The sequence below is a fragment of the Grus americana genome, chromosome 11, assembly GCF_028858705.1.
Source record: "Grus americana isolate bGruAme1 chromosome 11, bGruAme1.mat, whole genome shotgun sequence".
In the NCBI taxonomy this organism is placed as follows: Eukaryota; Metazoa; Chordata; class Aves; order Gruiformes; family Gruidae; genus Grus; species Grus americana.
In genome coordinates, this window is record NC_072862.1 from 13,997,453 (window position 1) to 14,017,774 (window position 20,322).

The window sequence follows — 20,322 nt, forward strand, 5'->3', positions numbered from 1 at the left end:
TCCATGAGCCTTGCCACCCAGCCCAGCCCCAGCACAGACCAGGTTTGTTCACGCAATCACAAGGAAAGCAACACTTAAACACCAGACAACAAACCAAAAGGCAAACTCCTCCCTCCTGCTGTGCCAGGATGCTCAGCCTATGTGCAGGTTCCCCGTGCCCAGGCTCGCTGCAACCAGGACCTAATGGTTTCCTTGTGGTTCCCACAGCTCTGCCCACAGGACACCCAAACCCACCAGGAGGAGAAGGAGCATCTGCCCCTTCCCAAGCCCTACACACAGCCCGGGAACGCAGACCTTACCTGGGGGTGGCCAGGGCTCACTGGGGGCTCAGTGCCAAGGAGGCAGCAGCTGAAAGCATGGGAGCAGCCCTTGCATGGCGAGGGGCTTTTCTGGCTCGCAGCAGGAAATGAGGGTTAGTGGGAAAAGTGACCGGTGTTATCCGGTGTGCTTCCAGGTGTAGGCAGCTTCCCTCTCCCTGCCTCTCATCAGTGGGCTCAGCTGCTGCCACAGCTTGGACATGGGCACAGCTGGAACGAACAGCAGCCACCCTTGACTGCGCAGCTGCAGCAAGCTGTGGGTCAGCACCCAGACCCCCCCATCCCAAATAGATCTGGGAACTTTATTAACTGAACTGTGAGAGGCTGCAACGTGTGATGCCGGTGCCCCAAGCCGCCCCAGCCCCTGGCTGCTGGTGGGAGACCCCCTCCCATCGCCCTGCAGTAATTAACAGGTTTCCTGCCGCCACCGTCACCTTCACCCGTGTATTACTGCAGCAGGGGGGCCGGGGTGCCACGGCAGGGCTCGGGCAGGGGGGTGAGGTGCCAGGAGGATGCTGCTCCCCAGCCCTCCCTGCTGCTCCTCGGTCAAACAAAGCAGCTGCAGGGCCTCAACGGCCTCCTGGGGAAAGCTGAAATTCAAATACTTTTGCCTGGATATTGATGTAATGCTATTCCTAGCACACTGTATGAATTCAGTAGGACTTGCAATTACAGCTGAAATTGGTATTTAACACACTTTCAAGAGTTTTAAGAGGAATCTTGGCACTTAAAACTTAACTCCCCTGCCCCTTGAGGTTTTATTTTGCTTGAGTGTTTAGGGCCACCTCCTCTTCAAAAAGAAAAAAGCAACATTTGTATTGTCTTTGAAGAGATGAGACTTGAAAGACTTGAGCCTTCCTGATCTTCACCATCTCTCTTGACATTATCAAATATTCCTTGAGGCAAAACCTGCATCTCCCAGAAAGGGAGCAGCAGAGCAAGTACCCTGTGCTGTGCATCATCCCACACCACAGCCCCCTTCCTCCACAAAGGAAAAAATAATCATTGCACGGTGGACTCCTTAAATCACTAGATTTTAATAGCCATATAAACCCCTTGTGTACAGCAATCTGTGGCATATGAGAAACCATATAGATACCCAAGAAGTTTTTCTGGCTTTTACCACATAAAACTATCAGCAATTTTTCTTTTAAACCAACTCCTGTAGTAGAAACAATAACTAAGCAATTAACAGCAAATTTCTAATTTTCTAAAGGAACAATGTTTCTTCTCTTACAAAGAGCAGAGAAGCTAAGGGGAGTTTCAGATATACGTACAGACCGGGGTACCCCGGGAAGACGGCGAGAAGACAGCTGTCAGCACCGCAAGTGTGCGTACCCAGTCTGGGGGGGGGGCCCTGGCAGCACCTGGTGTCAACCCCCAAGGAGGGCCGGGGGCAACTGAGGGGTGACGGCCGCCTGCTGCTTTGCCTTCAAGAGGACCGCGTACCGCCTTGCCCTCCAGCAGCCACCGGTCCTGCCCATGACCAGGACCAGCCCTCTCCCCGTGGGACACACAGCCTGGGCAGGTGCAGGATCCAACCCTGTACATCACCTTGCAGGTTGCAATGTATAGCTTGTCTGCATCACCCATTTCTATCTATAATTTCACTCGCTCAGGAGCTATAATCATTGAGAAGACACACAAGCATACCATACCTTTCCACGCCACCGCCCAGTGCCTCACAGGTGAGCTGTTCCTCTCCCCACCGCCCAGCGAGCCCAGGAGCCCACATCCCCTGCACTATTCACATATGCGGCTGGCTCCCACCCCTCGTGCCTGGTTTCGGTGACATCAGCATTCACAGAATTCATGGAATTCATTAAGAAAATCGTTATTTACATCAATGTGTTCAGCAGCGCGATGCGATAGAAGAGCTGAGACGAGTTCGCCCAAGTTTGCTGACTTGCACCCTGCCCACGGGCTTATTGCTGATTCAGGCTCGGGGACCGAATCGCCCCGGGCAGTTTCCATCCCTCCAGTCCGCACAACGGTGACAAAGCTGCTGTCTGCACCCCGAGCTTTCATTTGCTATGTTCACCCTCGGGGGGAACCGTCCCCTGGGCAAGGCGGGCTGTGCGTGCACGCCATACCCTGGGCAACGTTAAGGCATTACATAGATGCAGGAGCTGTTCAGGGATTTAAAAAAACCCACTCAAAGTGTAAACATTTTTGCACATACAGTCATTGGACTTCCACGCATGAAGTTTTCTGTTGTTTTCTGCATAAATCACGAGTTAACGATCTACACAAAGAGCACTCGAGCAGACGCCTGGAGCACTGGGGTTCTCTTACAGCACAGCAGCATGCAACGCGACGGACTCTAAGTAGAAATATTATAAGTTTCAGTCCAGGACGCTTCCTCCTTCCTACACTTCTTACTTAGTTTAGGTAAATGTCATTAACAACTACGTGCCGGTAATTTGGGTAAGATGGGTGGCTGCGTAAGGAGCTTCAGCACACGGCATGGCTAGCGCTTGGTGATTTCAGCTCGCTTCTACTTTATCTCTAAGTAGAAAAGGGAGAGATTCTGCTTCCGTTCCTGTATCTATGGAGGTTGCTCAATGACCCCTACGTCGCTGTGCCGGCGGTGCTATAGGTTTAGGTATCAATGATTCTGCCTTCCTCAGGGACTTTGGCACATTCACCCCGATTCGTACAAGATCCCTGAGAACTTATCAAAGCCGTAGTACTTTACAATTTAAAAGACCCGATGTGGGCGCTCGGCTCCCTGCCACGCTCACGCCTGCTTCTTGTTGTTGTCTGTGCTGTGCAGCAGCGCCAGGAACTCCAGGATGAGGTTGGCCGTCTTGCGGGGCCGCTCCACCACCACCGAGTGCCCGCAGTTCTCCAGGATGTACATGTGGCAGTCCGGGATAGCGCTCGCTAAAACACTGGCACCAGAAACATCCAGGACCTGGACAGCAAGGGAAAAAAATAGTCACTCCCACGGGCAGAGCTAGGTTTTGCTGGACACCGTAGAAACCCCGTTGGAGCTGCCTTTGCAAGTCCAAGTGAGATGCTGGGCAGGGATGTGGACGCGGTTGTTGCAATGCCAGCCCCATCCTATGGTACCCGTGCCTGAGGATGGGGCAGGGAGGTTGCATGGTGCTGGTCTCCGCATGCAGCCAGGAACTCTTGGATGTGTTTTGGCTGCCAGCTCAGTGCAAAGGGGTCATTGTAAGCAAACACTTGCACCTTTGCATTTACAGAGCCCTTTGCACGCCTGCAGCTTGACTCCTTCCCCCTCCCATTCCTCCCGCGGTAACCAGCCCTACAAAACCCCATGCCTTTGCCTCGCCACCTGCCCTTGAACAGCACATCTCTCCCCATTTGCCAGGATAACTCTCTTTGCTGGCATTTTATTCCTCTTCCCAGCCCACGCCTGCTGCGGCCCTTGCACCGGCCCCGTGCTGGCCCCCTCGCCCTCCCCAGCCCCAGCTCTGCCCTCTCCTCCGTCCGGCCCCACATTGGCTGTCAGCTTTCTGCCCATCGCACCGCCGAGCCCCTGTGTCCAAACCCACTGGGGACGGGGACACACGTGTGCCAGCTCGCTGCAGAGCGGCACACAGCTCAGCAGTACAGCCCACGCCGTGCCCCCATGGCAGAGATGGAGATGCAGTCCCATGAGGGAGGTGGAGGTGGCCGTGTACCTGGTCCTGCCTTCCCCAGATGACCTGCGTCGGCGCTTTGATCTTGCTCATGTTCTCATGGAGAGAGTGCCTGGACTTCTCATCCGCGATTTCTAAAAACACTAGTGGGGGCAAGAGGAGAGTCAGTCCTACAAGGGGGATGCTTTGCCTTCTCCCAGGGGTCCCTGCAGGCCAACCCTGCCAGCGTCCCCTCACTGGGAAACCCAGGCAGGGGTGATGGGCCAAGCCCCAAAGGGCTGCCCTTGCACTGCCACCAAGCCCTGCTGCTGAGACACCCTCCTCCAAGCCCATCTCCTTGTAGGTATCAGTACTAATTAACCCAGCTGGGAGCGGGAGGGTGAAGCACCGACCCCATCACCCGTGGGGATGGCAGTGCATTGCTACCAGCGACCAAAGTGCATCCCCAAATCTGTTAATGACGTTGCCCCCTCCCACCCTCAGCAAGGCAGCAGGGGGGTGCTGGGGCCCGGCAGTGTGCAGGGGACATGGGGGCTGGGGACAGCCTGTCCCCACACCCTGGGGCTCCAGCTGGAAAGCCTGGCTAGAGGGGCTGCTGTCACACACTTACGTTTCCGGTAAAAATCATTGTGTGGGATGCGAACGTCAACGAGGCCCTGAAGAATCTGCAGGGAGAGCAAAGGAGAGCTGCTGGGGGGCACACACCTGCGCCCCACATGGGGCCGAGCATGCCTGAGAGCACCCCGTGCATGGCAGATGGCTGCGAGCGCATCTCTGCTGCCCCAACATGCCCTGTGCAGCCCAGACCCGGCACGAACTCCTTCCTAAGCACGTCTGGCTTTCTCAACCGCGCTTAAGTAACATGCATTTCAGCAACAAGAATTTTTGTCTTTTATGATGCAAACCCAAATTTCTCTCCCAGGCCAGCTATCCATGGCCAGCAGGCTGCCTCAGCCATGACTGTGCTTTTCTTCCTTCTTTTGTTCTTTTGCCAACAACAAAAAAAAAAAGGTCTTGGCGTTACCTTACATTTTTTTCTTACTCTCCAATCTACTCATCCCAGACTTCCTAAGGAAAACCAGCTTAATGGCGAGCCCCTTGCCAAGTTCCTCTCGCCTGACAATGAGGTGATTACCATTTCCATTGCTTTTGCTTAAAAAAGCAAACAACAATCGCCCTCCAGGCTGGACAACAGCCGCCTTAGTTATTTAATGCTTCCTGCCAGCCATATTTACTAAAACCCCTTCAGCATCCCAGCCCGCTGCCAAAGACCTCATGGGAGGAGGAATTTCAGTGGGTGCTGCCAGAGGGAGCTGGGAAAAGTGGGTTTGAAGGGAAAGTGCTGGAAAGGTGTTGGGAGTGGGGCTGGAGGTGTCCCATCTGGGTGGTGGGGGGTTAGCAGCACTGACTCTGCTCCCGGCATCACCTCAGCTGGTGCCACGCAGGTTCAGGGAGAAGCAAACCTGCCACCCCCACCCCCCCGAGCACCCCTTTCCCAGCCAACGCAGCCAGCCTGGGCTCCTCACCTGCTGCGGCACCTTGAAGCGAACGTAGGAGCAAAGCTTCAGCATATCTGCCATCTCCTCGGGAGTTGAGGGAATTAAAGGGATCCTGTCGATGCGTTCGGACTCTTGCAGCTCCCGCAGCTGCTTAATGAACTTGCTGTCAGTGGTACTCGGCAGGCCTGGGTCCAACAACAAGGGGGGCACAAGCTAAAACCTGGACAAGACCTCAGAAGCCCCAGCAATAGAGCATTGCTGTATTGACCTCCATCGTGCCTGCCTCTGGCCTCCCGCTTGCTCAATCATTAAAAAAAAAAAAAAATTAATATAGAGGAGGAGAATAAAATCTGCACATCCAGCAACCTTAATATCCGTCCAGAGATCCCCCAGGCTCCTCCTGCTCCAGGGCTTGACAGCACTGAGCCCCATGGGCTGACGCAACACGAGGTGTATTCCCTGCAGACAGGCACGAATGCTTTGGCCAAAACTATAGTGTTTATTTTTATATGGACAGTGTTTATTTTATATGGACATGAGTACTAATGCCTGTGACCAGCCTGCCACAGAAAAGGCTTGGACAGAAAATTTCAGAAGCCCCATTTGCATGCAGGGAAAAATCCCCCAGCACCTTAACCCCAAAACTCCGCAGCCCCCACACAGACATTTCACATCCAGAAACACCCAGAGAGTCAGTCGACACCTCTCCCAGAGAGGAGGGGGAACCTTGCCACCCCCAGAGCTCGGTAACTAGGTAACGTCCACTTGGCTTCATTACTTATTTCTTCTCTGGGAGCTGCTTTCCTTGCGTGGGCGGGGGAAGGAGCTGCTATAACAACTGGGGTGCAGCAAAGCCCTCCCTGGCAGAGAAGCCCCCTGCCAAAGGCCCCGTGCTTCCTGCCGCATGTCATGCCCAGGCTTCACCGAGCCCCTGGCCAAGGGGACGGTGGGATGGAGGGGTGCTGCATGGGCACAGGGACACCCCACTGACCTGCGCCTGGCCCCGAAGTGTTCTTCCCACTTGGAGCACCCAAGCGTGGGAGGATGGAGCTCTCCAGCTCCCAAAGCCCCAGCCCTCTGGCACACTGGGGCTCTCAAGCGGCCAGACTGAGGAGGCTTTTCCCATTGCTGTCTGGGTTCCCCCTCCAGAACTGAGAGGGTACAGATGTGCCATGTAAAACGGCTGCCACCCCAAGGGGAAGCACATTTTCTTCCAGAGCAGGACTTGTCCCATTTGCCCTAGTCCCAGTCTAACCACAGCACAGCGTGGCAAACTCCAAAGCCCTGGAGAAGAGCAGTCAGGACAAGGCTGTGATTTCCTCCCATGCCCTGCCAGAGATTTTCAGACTATACATGCAAATTATTTCAAATGCTTTGCACTAAAAGCCTATTTTGCTCCCAGCACTGCTCTGGGCTTTTGCACTGGCTCCTGCTTCCCTCTCCCCATCTCACCTCCCCTGCATTGCCCACCTGCAGGACAGATGAGGGTCAGGCTGCAAATGTCCTCTGGGTACTGAGCAGCATAGACGCCAGCAACATTTCCCCCCATGGAAGTGCCAACCAGATGAAAGGGCCTTCTGTTCAGCTTGATGCACTCCACGAACTGGCAGGGGAGCAGAAGGAGCATTGTTAGGGGAGAGGAAGCAACGGCGTGGGGTCATTAGAGAAATTAAATTCAAAAGCTTGAGGTCAGTGGCTCTGGCTGCCTGGGAAGGGAGGGAGCGGGGCCGCACGAGGCAAGACTCATGGAGCTTAGCATCCCTCATGTCCCCGCATCCCTCACATCCCTGCATGCCTCTGCAGAGGCGATGCGATGCTGGGGCGTTACCTGGTGTATTCTCTTAGCTTGCCCACTAATGGAGTAATCGTCCAAGGCTGAGCGGGTTGTGCCTTCATGCCCGGGCATGTCAACGCACACCAAGTGCAGGTTCTTCGGCAGGAACTGCAGAAACAAACCAGGGTGGTTACGGCACAGGGGAACCGCTGCGAAGCCCAGGGATGGAAACTGGTGACCATGGGTGAGAGCAGGGGGGTCGCTCTCCTCCTACCAGCCCTTGGTTCTTCCCTCTTCCCCTGCAGTTCCCCTGCACGTCATAGGGATGAAAGGAATCCACCAAGCAACAAGCAAAGAGCTAAGGAGGGTATTTCTAGCGTGTTACAGTGATTATAACATCCCATGCGTGCAACTGTTGGGTTCCCACACCGTCCTCAAGCCCAGGACCAGCAACTCTCACTAAGTAGCGACATGATAGAAATGGAGTCCCACCTTGACTATAGACAGCCACATGTCTTTGTGGGCTGAGAACCCATGTAACATCAGGATGGACGGTCGGTATCCAGGTCTCCCTCTATAGGAATAACAAAACTGATAGTCATCGTAGTTTGCATATCTAACCTGCATACCCAAGGCTCGGCGCCAATACCTGGAAACAAGGAGAAAACACCACAAGTGAGTGAGGCAAGACCAGGGCCAGTGGCAATATAAGCCAGATGACAGGTTCAAACTCAGCTGCAGGTTTGCTAGTTTGCTAAGGCCAGTTAGTTTGGGCTCACACTGGTGCTGTTACTGTCCTAACTGGGACTAGTTCTGAGCATCTGGTTGCTGGACCAGACCCTGCGCTTACACGTGATCCCTTACACGTGTAGTACTGGTGGCTGGCTATTCACGGCTGCATTGCAGATGGCTTGTGGAGACAGTCTGTTTGTTAAAAACTTCAAAAAAGACCACAAATAACTAATTTGGCAATGGAAATGGGCCAAAATAACAACTCTAAAACTGAAAACAACCAAATGTTGGTATGATGAGAGAGCCAGAACACATGGCAAGGCAGTGTGCAGGGTGGGCAAGCCAAGGGAGGCACTTGTTCCAGGTGGGTAAGGCAGATCTGTCACAGGTTTATCTGGGCACAGCCTTGCAGCCCTGCAACAGCATCACCCCACGGACAAGCATATCGATCCCAGATGAAACAACCATGTCACCAGGAACACCAGAGAAACCCGGTTCCCATATGCCAACTAGACAATCTTTAAAAACATGTTTACACACAGACGAAGGAGTGGAGGGGACCAGTGTTACACAGGGTCAAACACCCCAGATGATAATGGGCTAACCCCAAGGAAACCTGGGTTATTCCTCTGAAAGCAAGAAGACAGACAGCTCCTGCCAGCACACGCTTGCAGCCTGCTCAAAGAGGATGCAGTGAAACTGCCAGCCAGAGGGGACCTGGGCAGAGATTATCGGTGACACTTTGGACACATGATGTGTACGTGCAGTCCAAGACGGAGGAGCAGGCATGCTTTCTCTGCATTTCCCCTGTGCTCGGACGTAACCCTTGTCAGGACAATACCAGGCTACTCCTGATGCCAAAGATACTGGCAAATACTTTTATACGTGATATCACAATTTATTTGAGACACGAGAGCAAGGTCACCAACACTGCTAGACTGTCCTAGCTCTCTGCCCACTCAAAGCTTATGTATAGTGCAATCCTCTTTTAGCATAATCCCTTTTTGGAGGGAGTTAGTGGGACTTAAGCAGCATCTCAGCTCTGTGCTGGTCCTACAAGGAGAGGTGAATTTCTCCCTGAATAAGTGTCTTAAGAGTCCTCGCCTCAAAGGCACCGGTGTAAACTACTGATGGGGAAGATGATAACATTTTTAGCAACTGATCCTGATGGATCAATTCAGCAGAAGACAAAATAATCTGTGCAAAGCTGAACTGATCCCTTGCAAGGTGTTAACGCGCTTAGTGGCAGCAGCTAAACTCATTAACCCCTGGCGGCAGAGCAGGCAGGCTCTGGGGCCAGGGTCAGCGGGGCAGCCCTGGACGTCACGCCCGGCAGGGAGGCGCATTAACTACAGGGGAGGAAGCGAGGCCATCGGCGACAGGGGCCTTGCGTGACCCTTGGCCGCGCTGGCTAAGGACATGCAGACCAGCAGCGAGGAGGAGGAAGGGGGCAGCGAGTGGTGGGAGAAGGGAGAAGCATCCCTGGGGACCTCCCGGGACCTCCCAGGAGTGGTGCCACGAAGCTGGAGCTGCATGGGGCTGAAAGGGGAGGGCGGCGTGGCGTGCTGCCTGCCCCCTCTCCTGCCTCTGCAGATGGGGAAACAACGATTTTGTCCCAAAAGCAGCCAACTTGGAAAGAAGCAAATAGGAAAGGAAGAGTAAAGGGCAAACCCGCTCTTCTGACCCACTGTCCCTAAGAAACAAGGTGCCCATGAAACACAAAGCATCGCAGTCACTCCTGCAAGATGCCAATGCTACCAGAAACGCTGGAACAGAGAGAGATGGGGGCACTTACCCTTCAAAAGAAAACAGCCCTGCTGATCTCTTCTCACATGCTCCCTTCCCTCAGCCGAACACAGGCTGACCTACCCATGGTGCATTTTCACTCTGCCCCTAATTTGCAGCCCCAAAGGACAAGGAGGCAGGCTCTTCTCTACCTCCCGTTCAACCCCGCTCCTCAAGGCTCCCAGCATCAGCTCCTTTCACTCCTTCGCCCTGTCCTGCCACCCCTGCCTGCATCCCTCTGAAGGCTTCATCCCAATCACACTTGCTCTGCTCTGGCAGTGTTTCTCTACTTCTCCTCCTCTGAACTTGACCCATCAGGGTCCTCCCTGGCTTCCACCAGCTGCTCGTATGTCCAAAGGAAAAAAATACAAAAAACCCTTTGATTGATAAACCCAGTACTGTCTGGACCTGCCCCCAGGCACGATCCCTGATGTCCCCAGGGCTGGAGGCTGTCACACTGCCTGCTCTCCTTTGCAGAGTGACATTTGGCCTTGCAGGTCCCCACGCGATGCACAACAGGAATAAATTCTCTCCCGTGATGATCCGGTCGTTGGGGTTTTCACCCCATCCTCCCTCCTCTCTGTCAGCCCCGGGATGCTGTGATTAAAAGGCTGCTAATAAATGCACTGTTAGAAAAACAGGCTTCATCACGCTGCTGCGTCTGAGTGCCGGGGTGGGTTAACATCCTCCTCTCACAAGAGATCACTTTGATTTGGAAGCACCCCGTGAACAAAACTGCAGGAGCCACCATCTGCCATTGGCACGTGAGGGCAGCCTGCCGTGCTGCCTGCTGCTGCCCGCGCCGGGTGATGAGACGCTGCCCCGGCTTCTGAAGGGAGCGTTACTCCAGCTTTCCTCTGCAACAAACCCAGACAGGAAAGCTGCCAGCGTGCTTATCGCTGATTGCCAGGCACGGATGAGGGCTGAAGGATGTAATGCCTGCCTGCTGTTAATCGGAAAGGACAAGGTGCAAGGGGGTAAGGGAAAGCATCACTCCACCTTCTCTGATGCTCCAGCCCAGAACAGAGGGAGAGAATGAGAAAAGCCTTGTCTGTAACTACTAGTGAGAGAAAAGTCCCTGCCTGCCGAGCAGGCTGTTAACCAGGAGCCGCGGCAGAGCCGAGGACACCCACGCCGATGGCTGCACTGGTGAGGCGGGAGGTCACCAGGCTGCTGGGGCTGCCGGGCCGGGGGCCGGGCAGCAACAGGGATGCTTTTCCCAGCCGCAGTCCTGTCCTTGGGGGAAACAACCCAGAGGGTTCAGAGACATCCCGCAGCCCAGCTGAGGCTGCCCCAACAGACATAAGCCTCAGCAGCAAAAAAATAATAAGAAAATGCCATTTTCTTCTCCCAGAGATGCCTAAAGCTATACACAGCTGGTATGTCCCTGGAAAACCCCACCTTACCTGCTCCTATCGCCATCACAGGCAGGAACACCCACCTCTGTCCACACCACCTTGCTGCCCACCAGCTCTTTGTGCACCTCTGTGAGGGTGCAGGGACCTGCTGGGGACCAGCAGTAATTCCACCCCTGCACTAAAATGAGAGCAGCCGGGCTAACGAACTCACCAGTAGTAGATGCGGATGAGCGCTGAGGGCCAGAGGAGGAAGGAGGCCACGAAGGCCAGGATGGGGATGGCCAGGGTGCCGCCGGCGATGACAAACATGTTCAGCACATCCAGGTCCATACTGCTCTTCACCGCCCAGCCTCACCTGCCCACATTTAGGGAAGGATCAGAGATTAAACATCAGAAATTATGACAAATTGATGCTAAACAAGATCTCTGCTGCCAGGGAGAGAGGAAAGCGGCTCTGCGAGAGGCAAAGCATATCACTCAGAAGCATAGCAAAGTCTCTTTCAGGTTTAAAACTCGATTATTTCTGCTGGCTCCTTAACGGATCAAATTATTGCAACGTTATCCTCTCAGGAATGAGCCTCCTAACAGGCACAGACCATGTCTGGGGCGATAGGGTGCGACATGGCCCTTGAAGCATTTTGCACAGCCCTCCCCCAGCCACCCCCTTCCCCGATGGGTGCAGGCCAGGCTGCCTTAACGCAGGCTTCACATTGCTTTTTGGAGGCAGGCGTCCAGCTCCGGCTCCCCTCCCCCTGCCCGATCCCAAATCCCAGCACACAACCACTGACCTAGAATTGATGGCTTGAGCCCGGCTCTCATTACTGCTCCGCAGAGGCACCAACTAATCAAGGGAGCAGAGCCTATTAATGGGCTCGGGAACTGAAGGAAACAACCTGGCAGGGCGCTCTTTGGCGACCAGCCCTTATCTGAGACAAATTAATTCCCGTCCCCACGTCCTCGCTCCTGCCCCATGGGCATTTTGCGCTGGCTGTCGATCACAGGTCCCATTCTGGCTTCCAAACATCTTTCAGACAAATCTCAGGGGCAGCAGGCGGAGGACACAGGGTGCAAGGGCGAGCTCTCACACAACGCCGCACTTGTCCCTGAACTCGCCCCACCACAGGCAGCCAGGATATATTTTTCCCATTAAGAGATTAAACCCTGTCGCACACACATCTCCTCTAATTCCCGCTGCTAACCAACTTATGTCTCGCCCTTTCCTTGGCACTACCTCTTTTGTCACACATTTCTAAAACGAGATGTTTCCAATGCCTGCTGTCCCACCAGCCATCCCCCCACATCATCACCACCACATTTCTCTGTGCCACGACAGGCAGATTTATTTCTGTTTCCTGCAAGACTCACGGCGGTACGTGGTATGTTGTATGTTATGCCGTGAAGCAGTAACCGAATCGCCACAGTTACATCCTCTCCCCCTCCAACGCTATCACACTGGATCACATTACACACGACCAAGAAAAATGGTTTACAAAACCTCTGAAGCAAGAGCCAGGTTTGCCCTCTTGCCCCAGGGAAAATAGGAATAACAGAAATTTGAGGAATACTGTAAATATTTCCACCAGGCACTTCCTTAAAAAAGCTAAACCTCATTTCTTTCTTCGAGCCTCAACAACACGCCATTATTCGTTTAATTAACACTGTGTAGAAAGATCTTTGATCTCTGCTCAGCTCATTCATAGATAAACACTTTGCGCAACAGATAAACCTTGTACGTGAGAGCGGGGCTGCACGGGTGCCCACCCAGGAGCACTTGCTGCCTTTTGCTATGTCAGTAAAACAGGGAAGAAATTAAGCACAGAAAACTGCCATCATTGCCATCAGTGACCCATAACAAGAGAAGGTCGTAGCTACGAGAAAGCATGGGAAAAGCAGCGCGGGGTGGTGGGAGCCCCTGTGCTCCCCGGCACGGGGTCACCACCTCCGCCGCTCTTGGAAAGAAAACAAGAAGGAGAAAGCCTTTAAAAAGCCCAGCTTACTTTGCAGAGATTCCCTCCTCCTGTCGGCACAGGTCCTGCTCACCGTGGGTGGCGGCGGCGGCGGCTGAAAACACTAGCAGAAGAGGGAAAAAAAAAAAGGTTAAAATCGCAGTCCTGCTTCTTCTCCTCCTTTCAGACTCAGTAGCCGGGCAAGAAAGCAAGATGAGGGTATTTAAGCCACTGGCTTCCCTTCAAGACGTCTCATCTTCACCTTCTGACCAACCTTTCCCCTGTTTATGTAAATACGGTCTTTTGTACAACAAAGCGAAACAAGGGCACTTGTTCCAAGCAGGAACAAAGTACAAGCTGCCATCGGAGATGAAGCAAAAGCTGGCATGGCACGGCGGGGAGAGCTGACGCCAGCAGCCCCCGCCGCGGCAGGGCTGCGCGGCACCCAGCAAAACGGGGCTCATGGTTGCGCTTCGGGTGATTACAGCTATTAGAACAAAGCCAGCTAAGCTGCTTCCCATCCCCTTCCTCTTCGTATTAAATGTAATTTTCCAAGTGCTCTCAGTGCCCTCCAGAGCCTTCCCTGTGCGAGTCAGGCTGAAGCGTAGCGCAGCCACAGGAAATTACTGAAGGGGCAGGAAAACGCTGGCCTGAACTCACCAGCAGCTTTTGGCCATGGAAATTCAAGCTGGAGGTGCAGCGGGAGCACCGGAGCCCCCCTGCACAAGCACTGGGAGCTGCTCTGAGCCAGAAAATCCCCGAGACATCCCCTCTGTCACAGCTGCGGGGCCAGGGGCACCGTGGGGGGCTCTCATCCTCATTGTGACGGAGTGTTTCGGCAGGGCCATGGCAGCCGCCACTCACCACGTGAGCCCCGGCGCCCAATACCAGCCACGCACACCCAATAAGCCCCGCTCGGGGCCCCCGCCAGCCACGGGTGCCTGGCGGGGAGGATGCTTGGGGACCCTGCAGCACGTCCGAGTCTCCTTCTCCGTCAGAAGAGCATCACCACCGATTTCCATGGCTACCTCTGATGGAGGCGGTGGGAAATAAAACACTGGCTGGCCCAGCTCCATGGTCACCATCATCCCAGTGCCCAGCACTCCAGCCCCATAAAGCCACCCCTGCAACCAGCAGTGCTGCGGGGACACCGGCTCCCCAAAGCCAGGCGGTGGGGCTTTCCCCAGGGGATGATCAAGCTCCCTGCTGTACCGATAGTGGGGACGGGAGCGAGCAGCATCCCCCCAGATGCCAGCATGGTCCTTCACTACCAGCTAGAGAGACTTCGTGAGCTTAAAAATAAAAGCAAGCCCTGTGGTAACAGCTGTAAGCCTTCAGACCACAGGTCATCCATCACTTTGAGGCACCCTGTGACCAAGAGTCACAGCAAACAGCCCCAAGCATTGCTACTGCCTTCTTGGAAGGATCTCCAAGTACCTCATAAATTGACTTGCAAACATCAGTTAGGCAAGTCTGATAAATGCTGTGTGATCACGGCAGTGATAAGGTAGAGCAGGCTGCACATCTGGCAGGGCACAGGATGCCAAACCAGGAGCACCAGTTCCCATGCTGGCAGCCGAGCTGCAGGCACTAACCACCGTGTTCTGCCTGGGAGGACCCCCCCGAGACAAGCCACCCCAGGTAACAGGATGGATGGACCAAGGACAGACACTAAGATGTCTCTACTTGTCTCCTAATTCCTCCCTTGTGCCAAATTCAAGCAGGTGCTTCATCACCTGCAAACAGAATCAAAAGGCAGGAGGGGGTTGCAGGTTGCTACAGAGGACACCATGTTGATGATGGTCCCCAGGGCCACTGGCCAAAGGGACAACAAATTACTGAGAGCAAGGTTTGAATCTGCATCAGTATTTTTGCTCTTTCAAGCTCAGTAGGTCACACCAGGGAGGTCGGAGAAGACCCAACAGTGCAACTCAGGTGTATATATCGATTTTTTTTGCCCCACGTAAGTTACAGCAGCAGCAGCACACTCAGTGTGTGGGATCATAAAAACTACATTTAGCTCAAAAAAAAGAAAAAAAAAAAAAAAAAAGCAATCCCAGAAATGTGAAAGCAGCTAGGATTGTTACCCAGGGAGACAGAAGGCTGTTCACCAGGATCAGCATCTCTTGCAGAGTAGGTCTCAGAGCCAACCTCTCTGACGGGGCGAGAGCTGGCAAGAGGTACCTGGGGGAGTGGGGGGGCATGTCAGGGGGCTGTGGCACAAAAACCTTCACAAGGCAGAGGGGCTCAAATGGGAAGGGGAGAGTGGCAGCTGCTGGGCAGCCCCGTGCAAGGCCAGGGAGGGTTTTCACAACACAGGAATCACACGTGTGCACTCACTGACCAGGTGTGCCAAAATTCAAGCACAGAGGCGGTATCGGACTGTGTTCGTTGGGACTGGGCTGCAAAACCAGGGCTGCTGGCTGCACTCGGCGTCTCGCTTACCGCTCCTTGAGCCCAGAGCAGCCCATGGCTGACCAACAGTAGATTTTTGAAATTGTGAGCAGCTGAAAGCTAAGCAGCACATTCAGGCATACATTTTTTTTTTTTCAGAGCTGAAGAAGAAGAAATGTCAACCAATTTTAAGATCCCACTGCAGAATCAGGTGGCTTTGAGGGCCCTCAGTGGCTGAGATGGGGCCCTCCAAACCCCTGACTCACACCATTAACCGTGTAAGAAGAAAAACCCAAAAGACGCAAGTAAGCCATTTCCCTTGGAAACCGCATCCCCTTTGGCATCCTCAACAGCCAGAAAAATTATACTGACCATAGACAACAACATAACTGATATTACAATTCCTCAGAGGTATATTTTGCAACGTGATATTTTAGATGCCACAGTGAAATTATAATTTAAAATCTATTAATATTTGAAAGATCTCTGTCCATCGGCCAGCCAGCTCTCAATCTTAATCCACCCTCCGGACGGCTGGAAGTAGGAAATGTGCCCTTTCACCTTCATTTATTTATAGATGGCAGAAATGAGATCATTATTTCTGCAGCGCTGTTTCACAAAACATGCATCTCTGACCCATTTGTATCTGTGCAATACAGCTCTCAAACGTGAGCCAAAGAGTTTGGGCTGGCCCCATCCCCACTGCTGCACCCCGGGCTGGGAACATGCAGGGACGAGCCCTCAGTGTCACTGCCAGCCAGCCTGGGCACAAGGCAGCTGATAAGCATGACCAGAGCAGGCTGTGCTGCCAGCCAGCCGCTGGTTTAGAAATTCATAACGTGCCCGTCCTCCTTCCGGACCCTGTCGCCATCCCCATCCTGCCGCACACGCACGCAGCGGAGGATGCACAGCACATCTGATGTCACGAGTGCGCCCAGACTCAGCCCTCTCCTAGGGGGAGGTAGGAAAGAGTTGCGGAGGGATGGGGGTAGGAGTACCGGGGGCCGCCTCCAGGTCCCCTCTCCCAGCACACATCTCCCCCCCCCCCCCGCCCAAGCATCCTCCTCCAGCAAAATGACGGCATCCTCCATATAGCAGCAGTCGAGATGCAACGCTGCTCTCCTCCCCTTCGTGCCCTGTTTTCTGATTAAATTTGGGGGTAATTTTAAGTCAAATTAATTAAATCTGAAATATATATATATTTTTAAAAAAATATTTCTTGCATTTTGGCTTTACTACTGATCTCCTGCCCACTCTCCCTCCCCACCAGGGTTGGGACCGGGGAGGGGGCGGAGGAGGCCCTGACGCCGTCCCGGCCTCCCCCCCCCCCGCCCCGGTCCCGGCATTGCTACCATCAGCCCCGCACCCCCTTCCCCGCCTCTCACCGTGCCGATCCGAGCCGGGCCGGGCAGCAATGGCAGCGCTGAGCGGCGAAAGGCGGCGGCTCCGTTGCGCCCTCCCTCCGTGCCGGTGCCGGGGCGGCTCCGCGGGGGCGCAGCGGAGCGCAGCGGCGAGGCGGGGATGCGGCGCGGTTGTGCGCGGTGCAGGGAGGGATGCGAAAGGGGGGATGTACAGGGGATACAACTAGGTTGGAAGGGGGTGCGATGGGAGCGGGGGGTACGACAGGGCGCACGGGGAGGCAATAGTGCTGCAGTGGGGGTGCAAGGGGGGTATAACGGGGGTGAAAAGGGGCTACAAGGCGGCTACAATGGGGGATGTGATGGGATTTCAATGGAAGTACTGAAGCTTCCATGAGGGTACAAGGAGGGGTACGACAGGGGTGGAAGGGGGGCTGCAGCAGAGCTGTAAACAGGAGATGTGATGAGAATTCAGTGGGGGTGCAGGCGGAGGACGATGACATAAAGGGGCATCCTTGTGGGTACAAGAGGGGTGGAAGGGGAGCTGCAATGAGGGCGACACAGCAAAAGGGCTGCAAGGCAGCTACAATGGAGGGGATGTAATGGAACTTCAATGGAGGTGCAAGGGGGAATACAACAGAGCTGCAACAGGGATGCAAGAGGGGACGTAATGGGGCTTCCATGGGCGTACAAGGGGGATACAACAGGGGTGCAAGGGGGGGATACAGTGGAGTGGCAAAAGGAGGATGTGACGGGACTTCAGTGGGGGGTGCAAGGGAGGGATGCAATAAGGCTGCAGCAGGAGCGCAAGGGGGATGTAACAGAGGTATAATTGCGGGATATAATGGGGTTTCCACAGGGTTGCAAGGTTGACACAGTGTCACTGCAAGGGGGATACAACAGGGGTGCAAGGGGGGATGCAATGGGAGGGCAGGAGGGGATGCAAAGAGGCTGCAAGGGGATACAGCAGGGATACAACAGGGGTGCAAGGGGGCTGCAATAGGGTGCAAAGGGAATGTGAAGGAGATACAAGGTGGGAGGGGGCTGCAATGAGGTTGCAACATGGGTACAAGGGGGATACAACAGGGATGCAAGAGAAATGCAAGGCGGCTGTATAGGCATACAGTGGGGATGCTTAGGGAGATGAAATATTACTCCAGTTGGGGGTGCAAGAGGCAATGCAACATGGCTGCGACAGGGGTGCAATGCAGCAGTTCAAGAGGCAATGCAAGAGGGAGTGCAAGGGGCGGGATACAACAGGGTGCAAGGGGAGACATGACGGGCACAAGGGGGTACAGTGGGGAATGCAATGCAGCTACAACAGGGACATAAGGGGGTACACAGAAACAGCAGGGATACAAGGAGGATGCGATGAAGCTACAGAAGTTGTACAATGGGGTTGCCATGGGGATGCAACAGGGATAAAAAAGGCAATGTGATATGGCTGCAACAGAGTTCCAAGGAGATACAAGGGTGGATACAACAGGGGCTACAACAGGGATGTAAAGGGGATGTGGTACAACTAGCACAGAGATACAGAGGGGAATGCAGCGCTGCACCCCACACAGAGACTGCACGGCCCCCTTGCACAAGGCCTGGGAGCAAGCTTGGGGATAGGGGACATCTGTCCCTTTCCCAGGTCCTGGGACAGGGCTGTGATCAGGGACCACAGAGCTCTGCCACATTTCCTGTGGAAAGGGCACAAAGGTTGAGATCAGAGCATCACAGTGATACTATTACACCTGAAATAGGCTTTTTTTAAGCCTGCCATTTAGGTTACGAGCCTGTTTACCTGACCTCTCTTCCCAACATATTACACTTTTTGCTCTCAAGACCTGCATTTGAACCTGCATTTAAAATCTGCTCTGATTTTTCATAAAACTGCCACCCAAATCCTTTTGTTATAAGCAAATTTACCTTCATTCCCCTGGGTCACATATCAGCTTGTTATGCACCTTTAAGATATGCCCAAAAATATGAGAAAACTTAATTAAATTGGAAATGAGATCAGGTCCTGAGTAAATGCAAGCAAATTGGGTCAAATCCTCACTGCATCTGTGCTTTGACAAAGGATGTCCCTTTAGTCTGGCAGGCTGGGAGAGAAGAACTGGCAAAAAGGGCTTTCCAGGTCAGAGTTTACTACAGTAACCAACAGCTTTTGGTAACAAGAGCTATTAGAAGAGATTTATAACCAAAATCAAGGGGTTCAGGTGGCCTGGTAAAGGCAAGGCACAGTTTTGTGCTCTTTTTTGGGGGTTTTGTTTGAAGAGCTTCCCAGTCAAGCTAGGCTAAGCAAAGATGAGCTTCCACTAAGGTGACCTAAGCAGACACAGGAGGTATTTCACAAGCCTTTAAACATTATTTGCAGTCATATTTGTTTGTTCAGCTTTCTCATGCATGGCCCCAGGCTCCTGCAGGACACGTGCAGGGCAGCGCTGACTCACGCCAGGGATGGATTACCCACCGGGTGGTTATTCTGGGCCACATGGTGGGAATGCCCCTGGAAATAGTCATAGCAAACAATGGCTCTTAAAATAGAGAGGCTGAAGCAGAGATCTGCGGTGGTTTTATGTTGAAACATGGCATGAGCTAACCAGGGAACCCGCTCTCCCAATCTCAGCATGCAGCCATGGGGAAGAGTCATCGAGTGTCTCCTTTGGTGGCAACAGGGAAAGGAGGGCTCTCCTGAGCCAGCCACCACTGGGATGAGGCCATGGCTTCAACCGGTGACAGCCCCAGTGAGGTGGTTGGCAGCGCCATGATGAATCTGCTTGGTGGGGGCCAAAGCTGGTCCTCCATCCCAGCACAGCAGAAGAGACCTTGGGCTCTACGGGTGGCACAGGGCACCGTGGGGGAGCGCACTGCATGCCTGGGCTCCCTGTCCCTGTAGAGTCCAGATGAGCCCTGGGCTTGAGGGTAAGCCCTAGCAGCTCCCTGGGCACCTCCTTGAGGCCCCTGCAAAGCCATTTTTGGGGTGGCTGCAGTGTGGCAAGCTCAAATTAAAAGCCAGCGCCTGCACTGACCTGCCCTGTGCATTTCATTTTTCTTCTCAGTCCCCAGATACAACTCATCTCACAGCTGTGGCAGCTGGCAAGGAACGAGTCACCCCCACGTCACTCCCTGAGGCTGCTGACATTTCTGAGCCCAGCACTAGCTTTACTGGCCCTCAGCTGAAAATTCCTCCTTCCTAATGCCAGTGTCAGGAGCTGGGCTTCCCACTGGCACAGGAGCACAGCTTTGGTGCTGTGAGCGAGGCAGAGGATGACTTATGATCCTGTTAGAAACAAAATGCCTTTCTAAATCAGAATAGCCATAGGACAAATAAATAAACTAAAAATAATAAGAATTACCTATCCTATGTCCCCAGAACTGAGGCAGTGAGACTTTCACGTAAACCATCTGTTTCCCATGGAGGGTGGAAGCTCTGGTTAGATTCAGGCAAGGGTAGCTGTGGAGAACTGAAGCTTTACCTCACCAAGCTGAGGAGCAGCGTTGCTCCACCAGATGAAAGGCTTCCATGTTATTTTCCACTGCTGAGTGATGAATCC

The 20,322-nt window shown here is 53.8% G+C and overlaps 1 protein-coding gene across 6 annotated transcripts; it reads right to left on the reverse strand.

The window, feature by feature from the left end:
• Window positions 1–1,334: 1,334 nt before the first annotated feature.
• On the reverse strand, window positions 1,335–16,936 carry ABHD6 (abhydrolase domain containing 6, acylglycerol lipase). Of its 6 annotated transcripts, none has more exons than XM_054838519.1 (10): window positions 16,802–16,936; window positions 13,074–13,146; window positions 11,288–11,431; window positions 7,694–7,850; window positions 7,256–7,369; window positions 6,898–7,030; window positions 5,455–5,612; window positions 4,539–4,593; window positions 3,971–4,071; window positions 1,335–3,234 (listed from the first exon to the last, which is right to left on the reverse strand). In XM_054838519.1, the coding sequence occupies exons 3-10, from the start codon at window positions 11,404–11,406 to the stop codon at window positions 3,058–3,060; spliced, it is 1,014 nt and encodes a 337-aa protein (XP_054694494.1). In that variant the 5' UTR covers window positions 11,407–11,431; window positions 13,074–13,146; window positions 16,802–16,936; the 3' UTR covers window positions 1,335–3,057. The 6 variants fall into 6 exon arrangements, with proteins under 6 accessions (XP_054694494.1, XP_054694499.1, XP_054694495.1 ...); XM_054838524.1 differs by having other exon boundaries at window positions 11,288–11,434; window positions 13,073–13,146; XM_054838520.1 differs by lacking the exon at window positions 16,802–16,936 and adding an exon at window positions 13,683–13,853.
• Window positions 16,937–20,322: the final 3,386 nt, after the last annotated feature.

Coding starts and splice junctions, on each gene's coding strand:
- ABHD6 (XM_054838519.1), bottom strand. CDS start 11,406: ATGGACCTGGATGTGCTGAACATGTTTGTCATCGCCGGCGGCACCCTG. Junction 7,851..11,287: donor CTCATCCGCATCTACTACTG/GTGAGTTCGTTA, acceptor CCTTGTTTCCAG/GTATTGGCGCCGAGCCTTGG. Junction 3,235..3,970: donor TCTGGGGAAGGCAGGACCAG/GTACACGGCCAC, acceptor CTTGCTGTCCAG/GTCCTGGATGTTTCTGGTGC.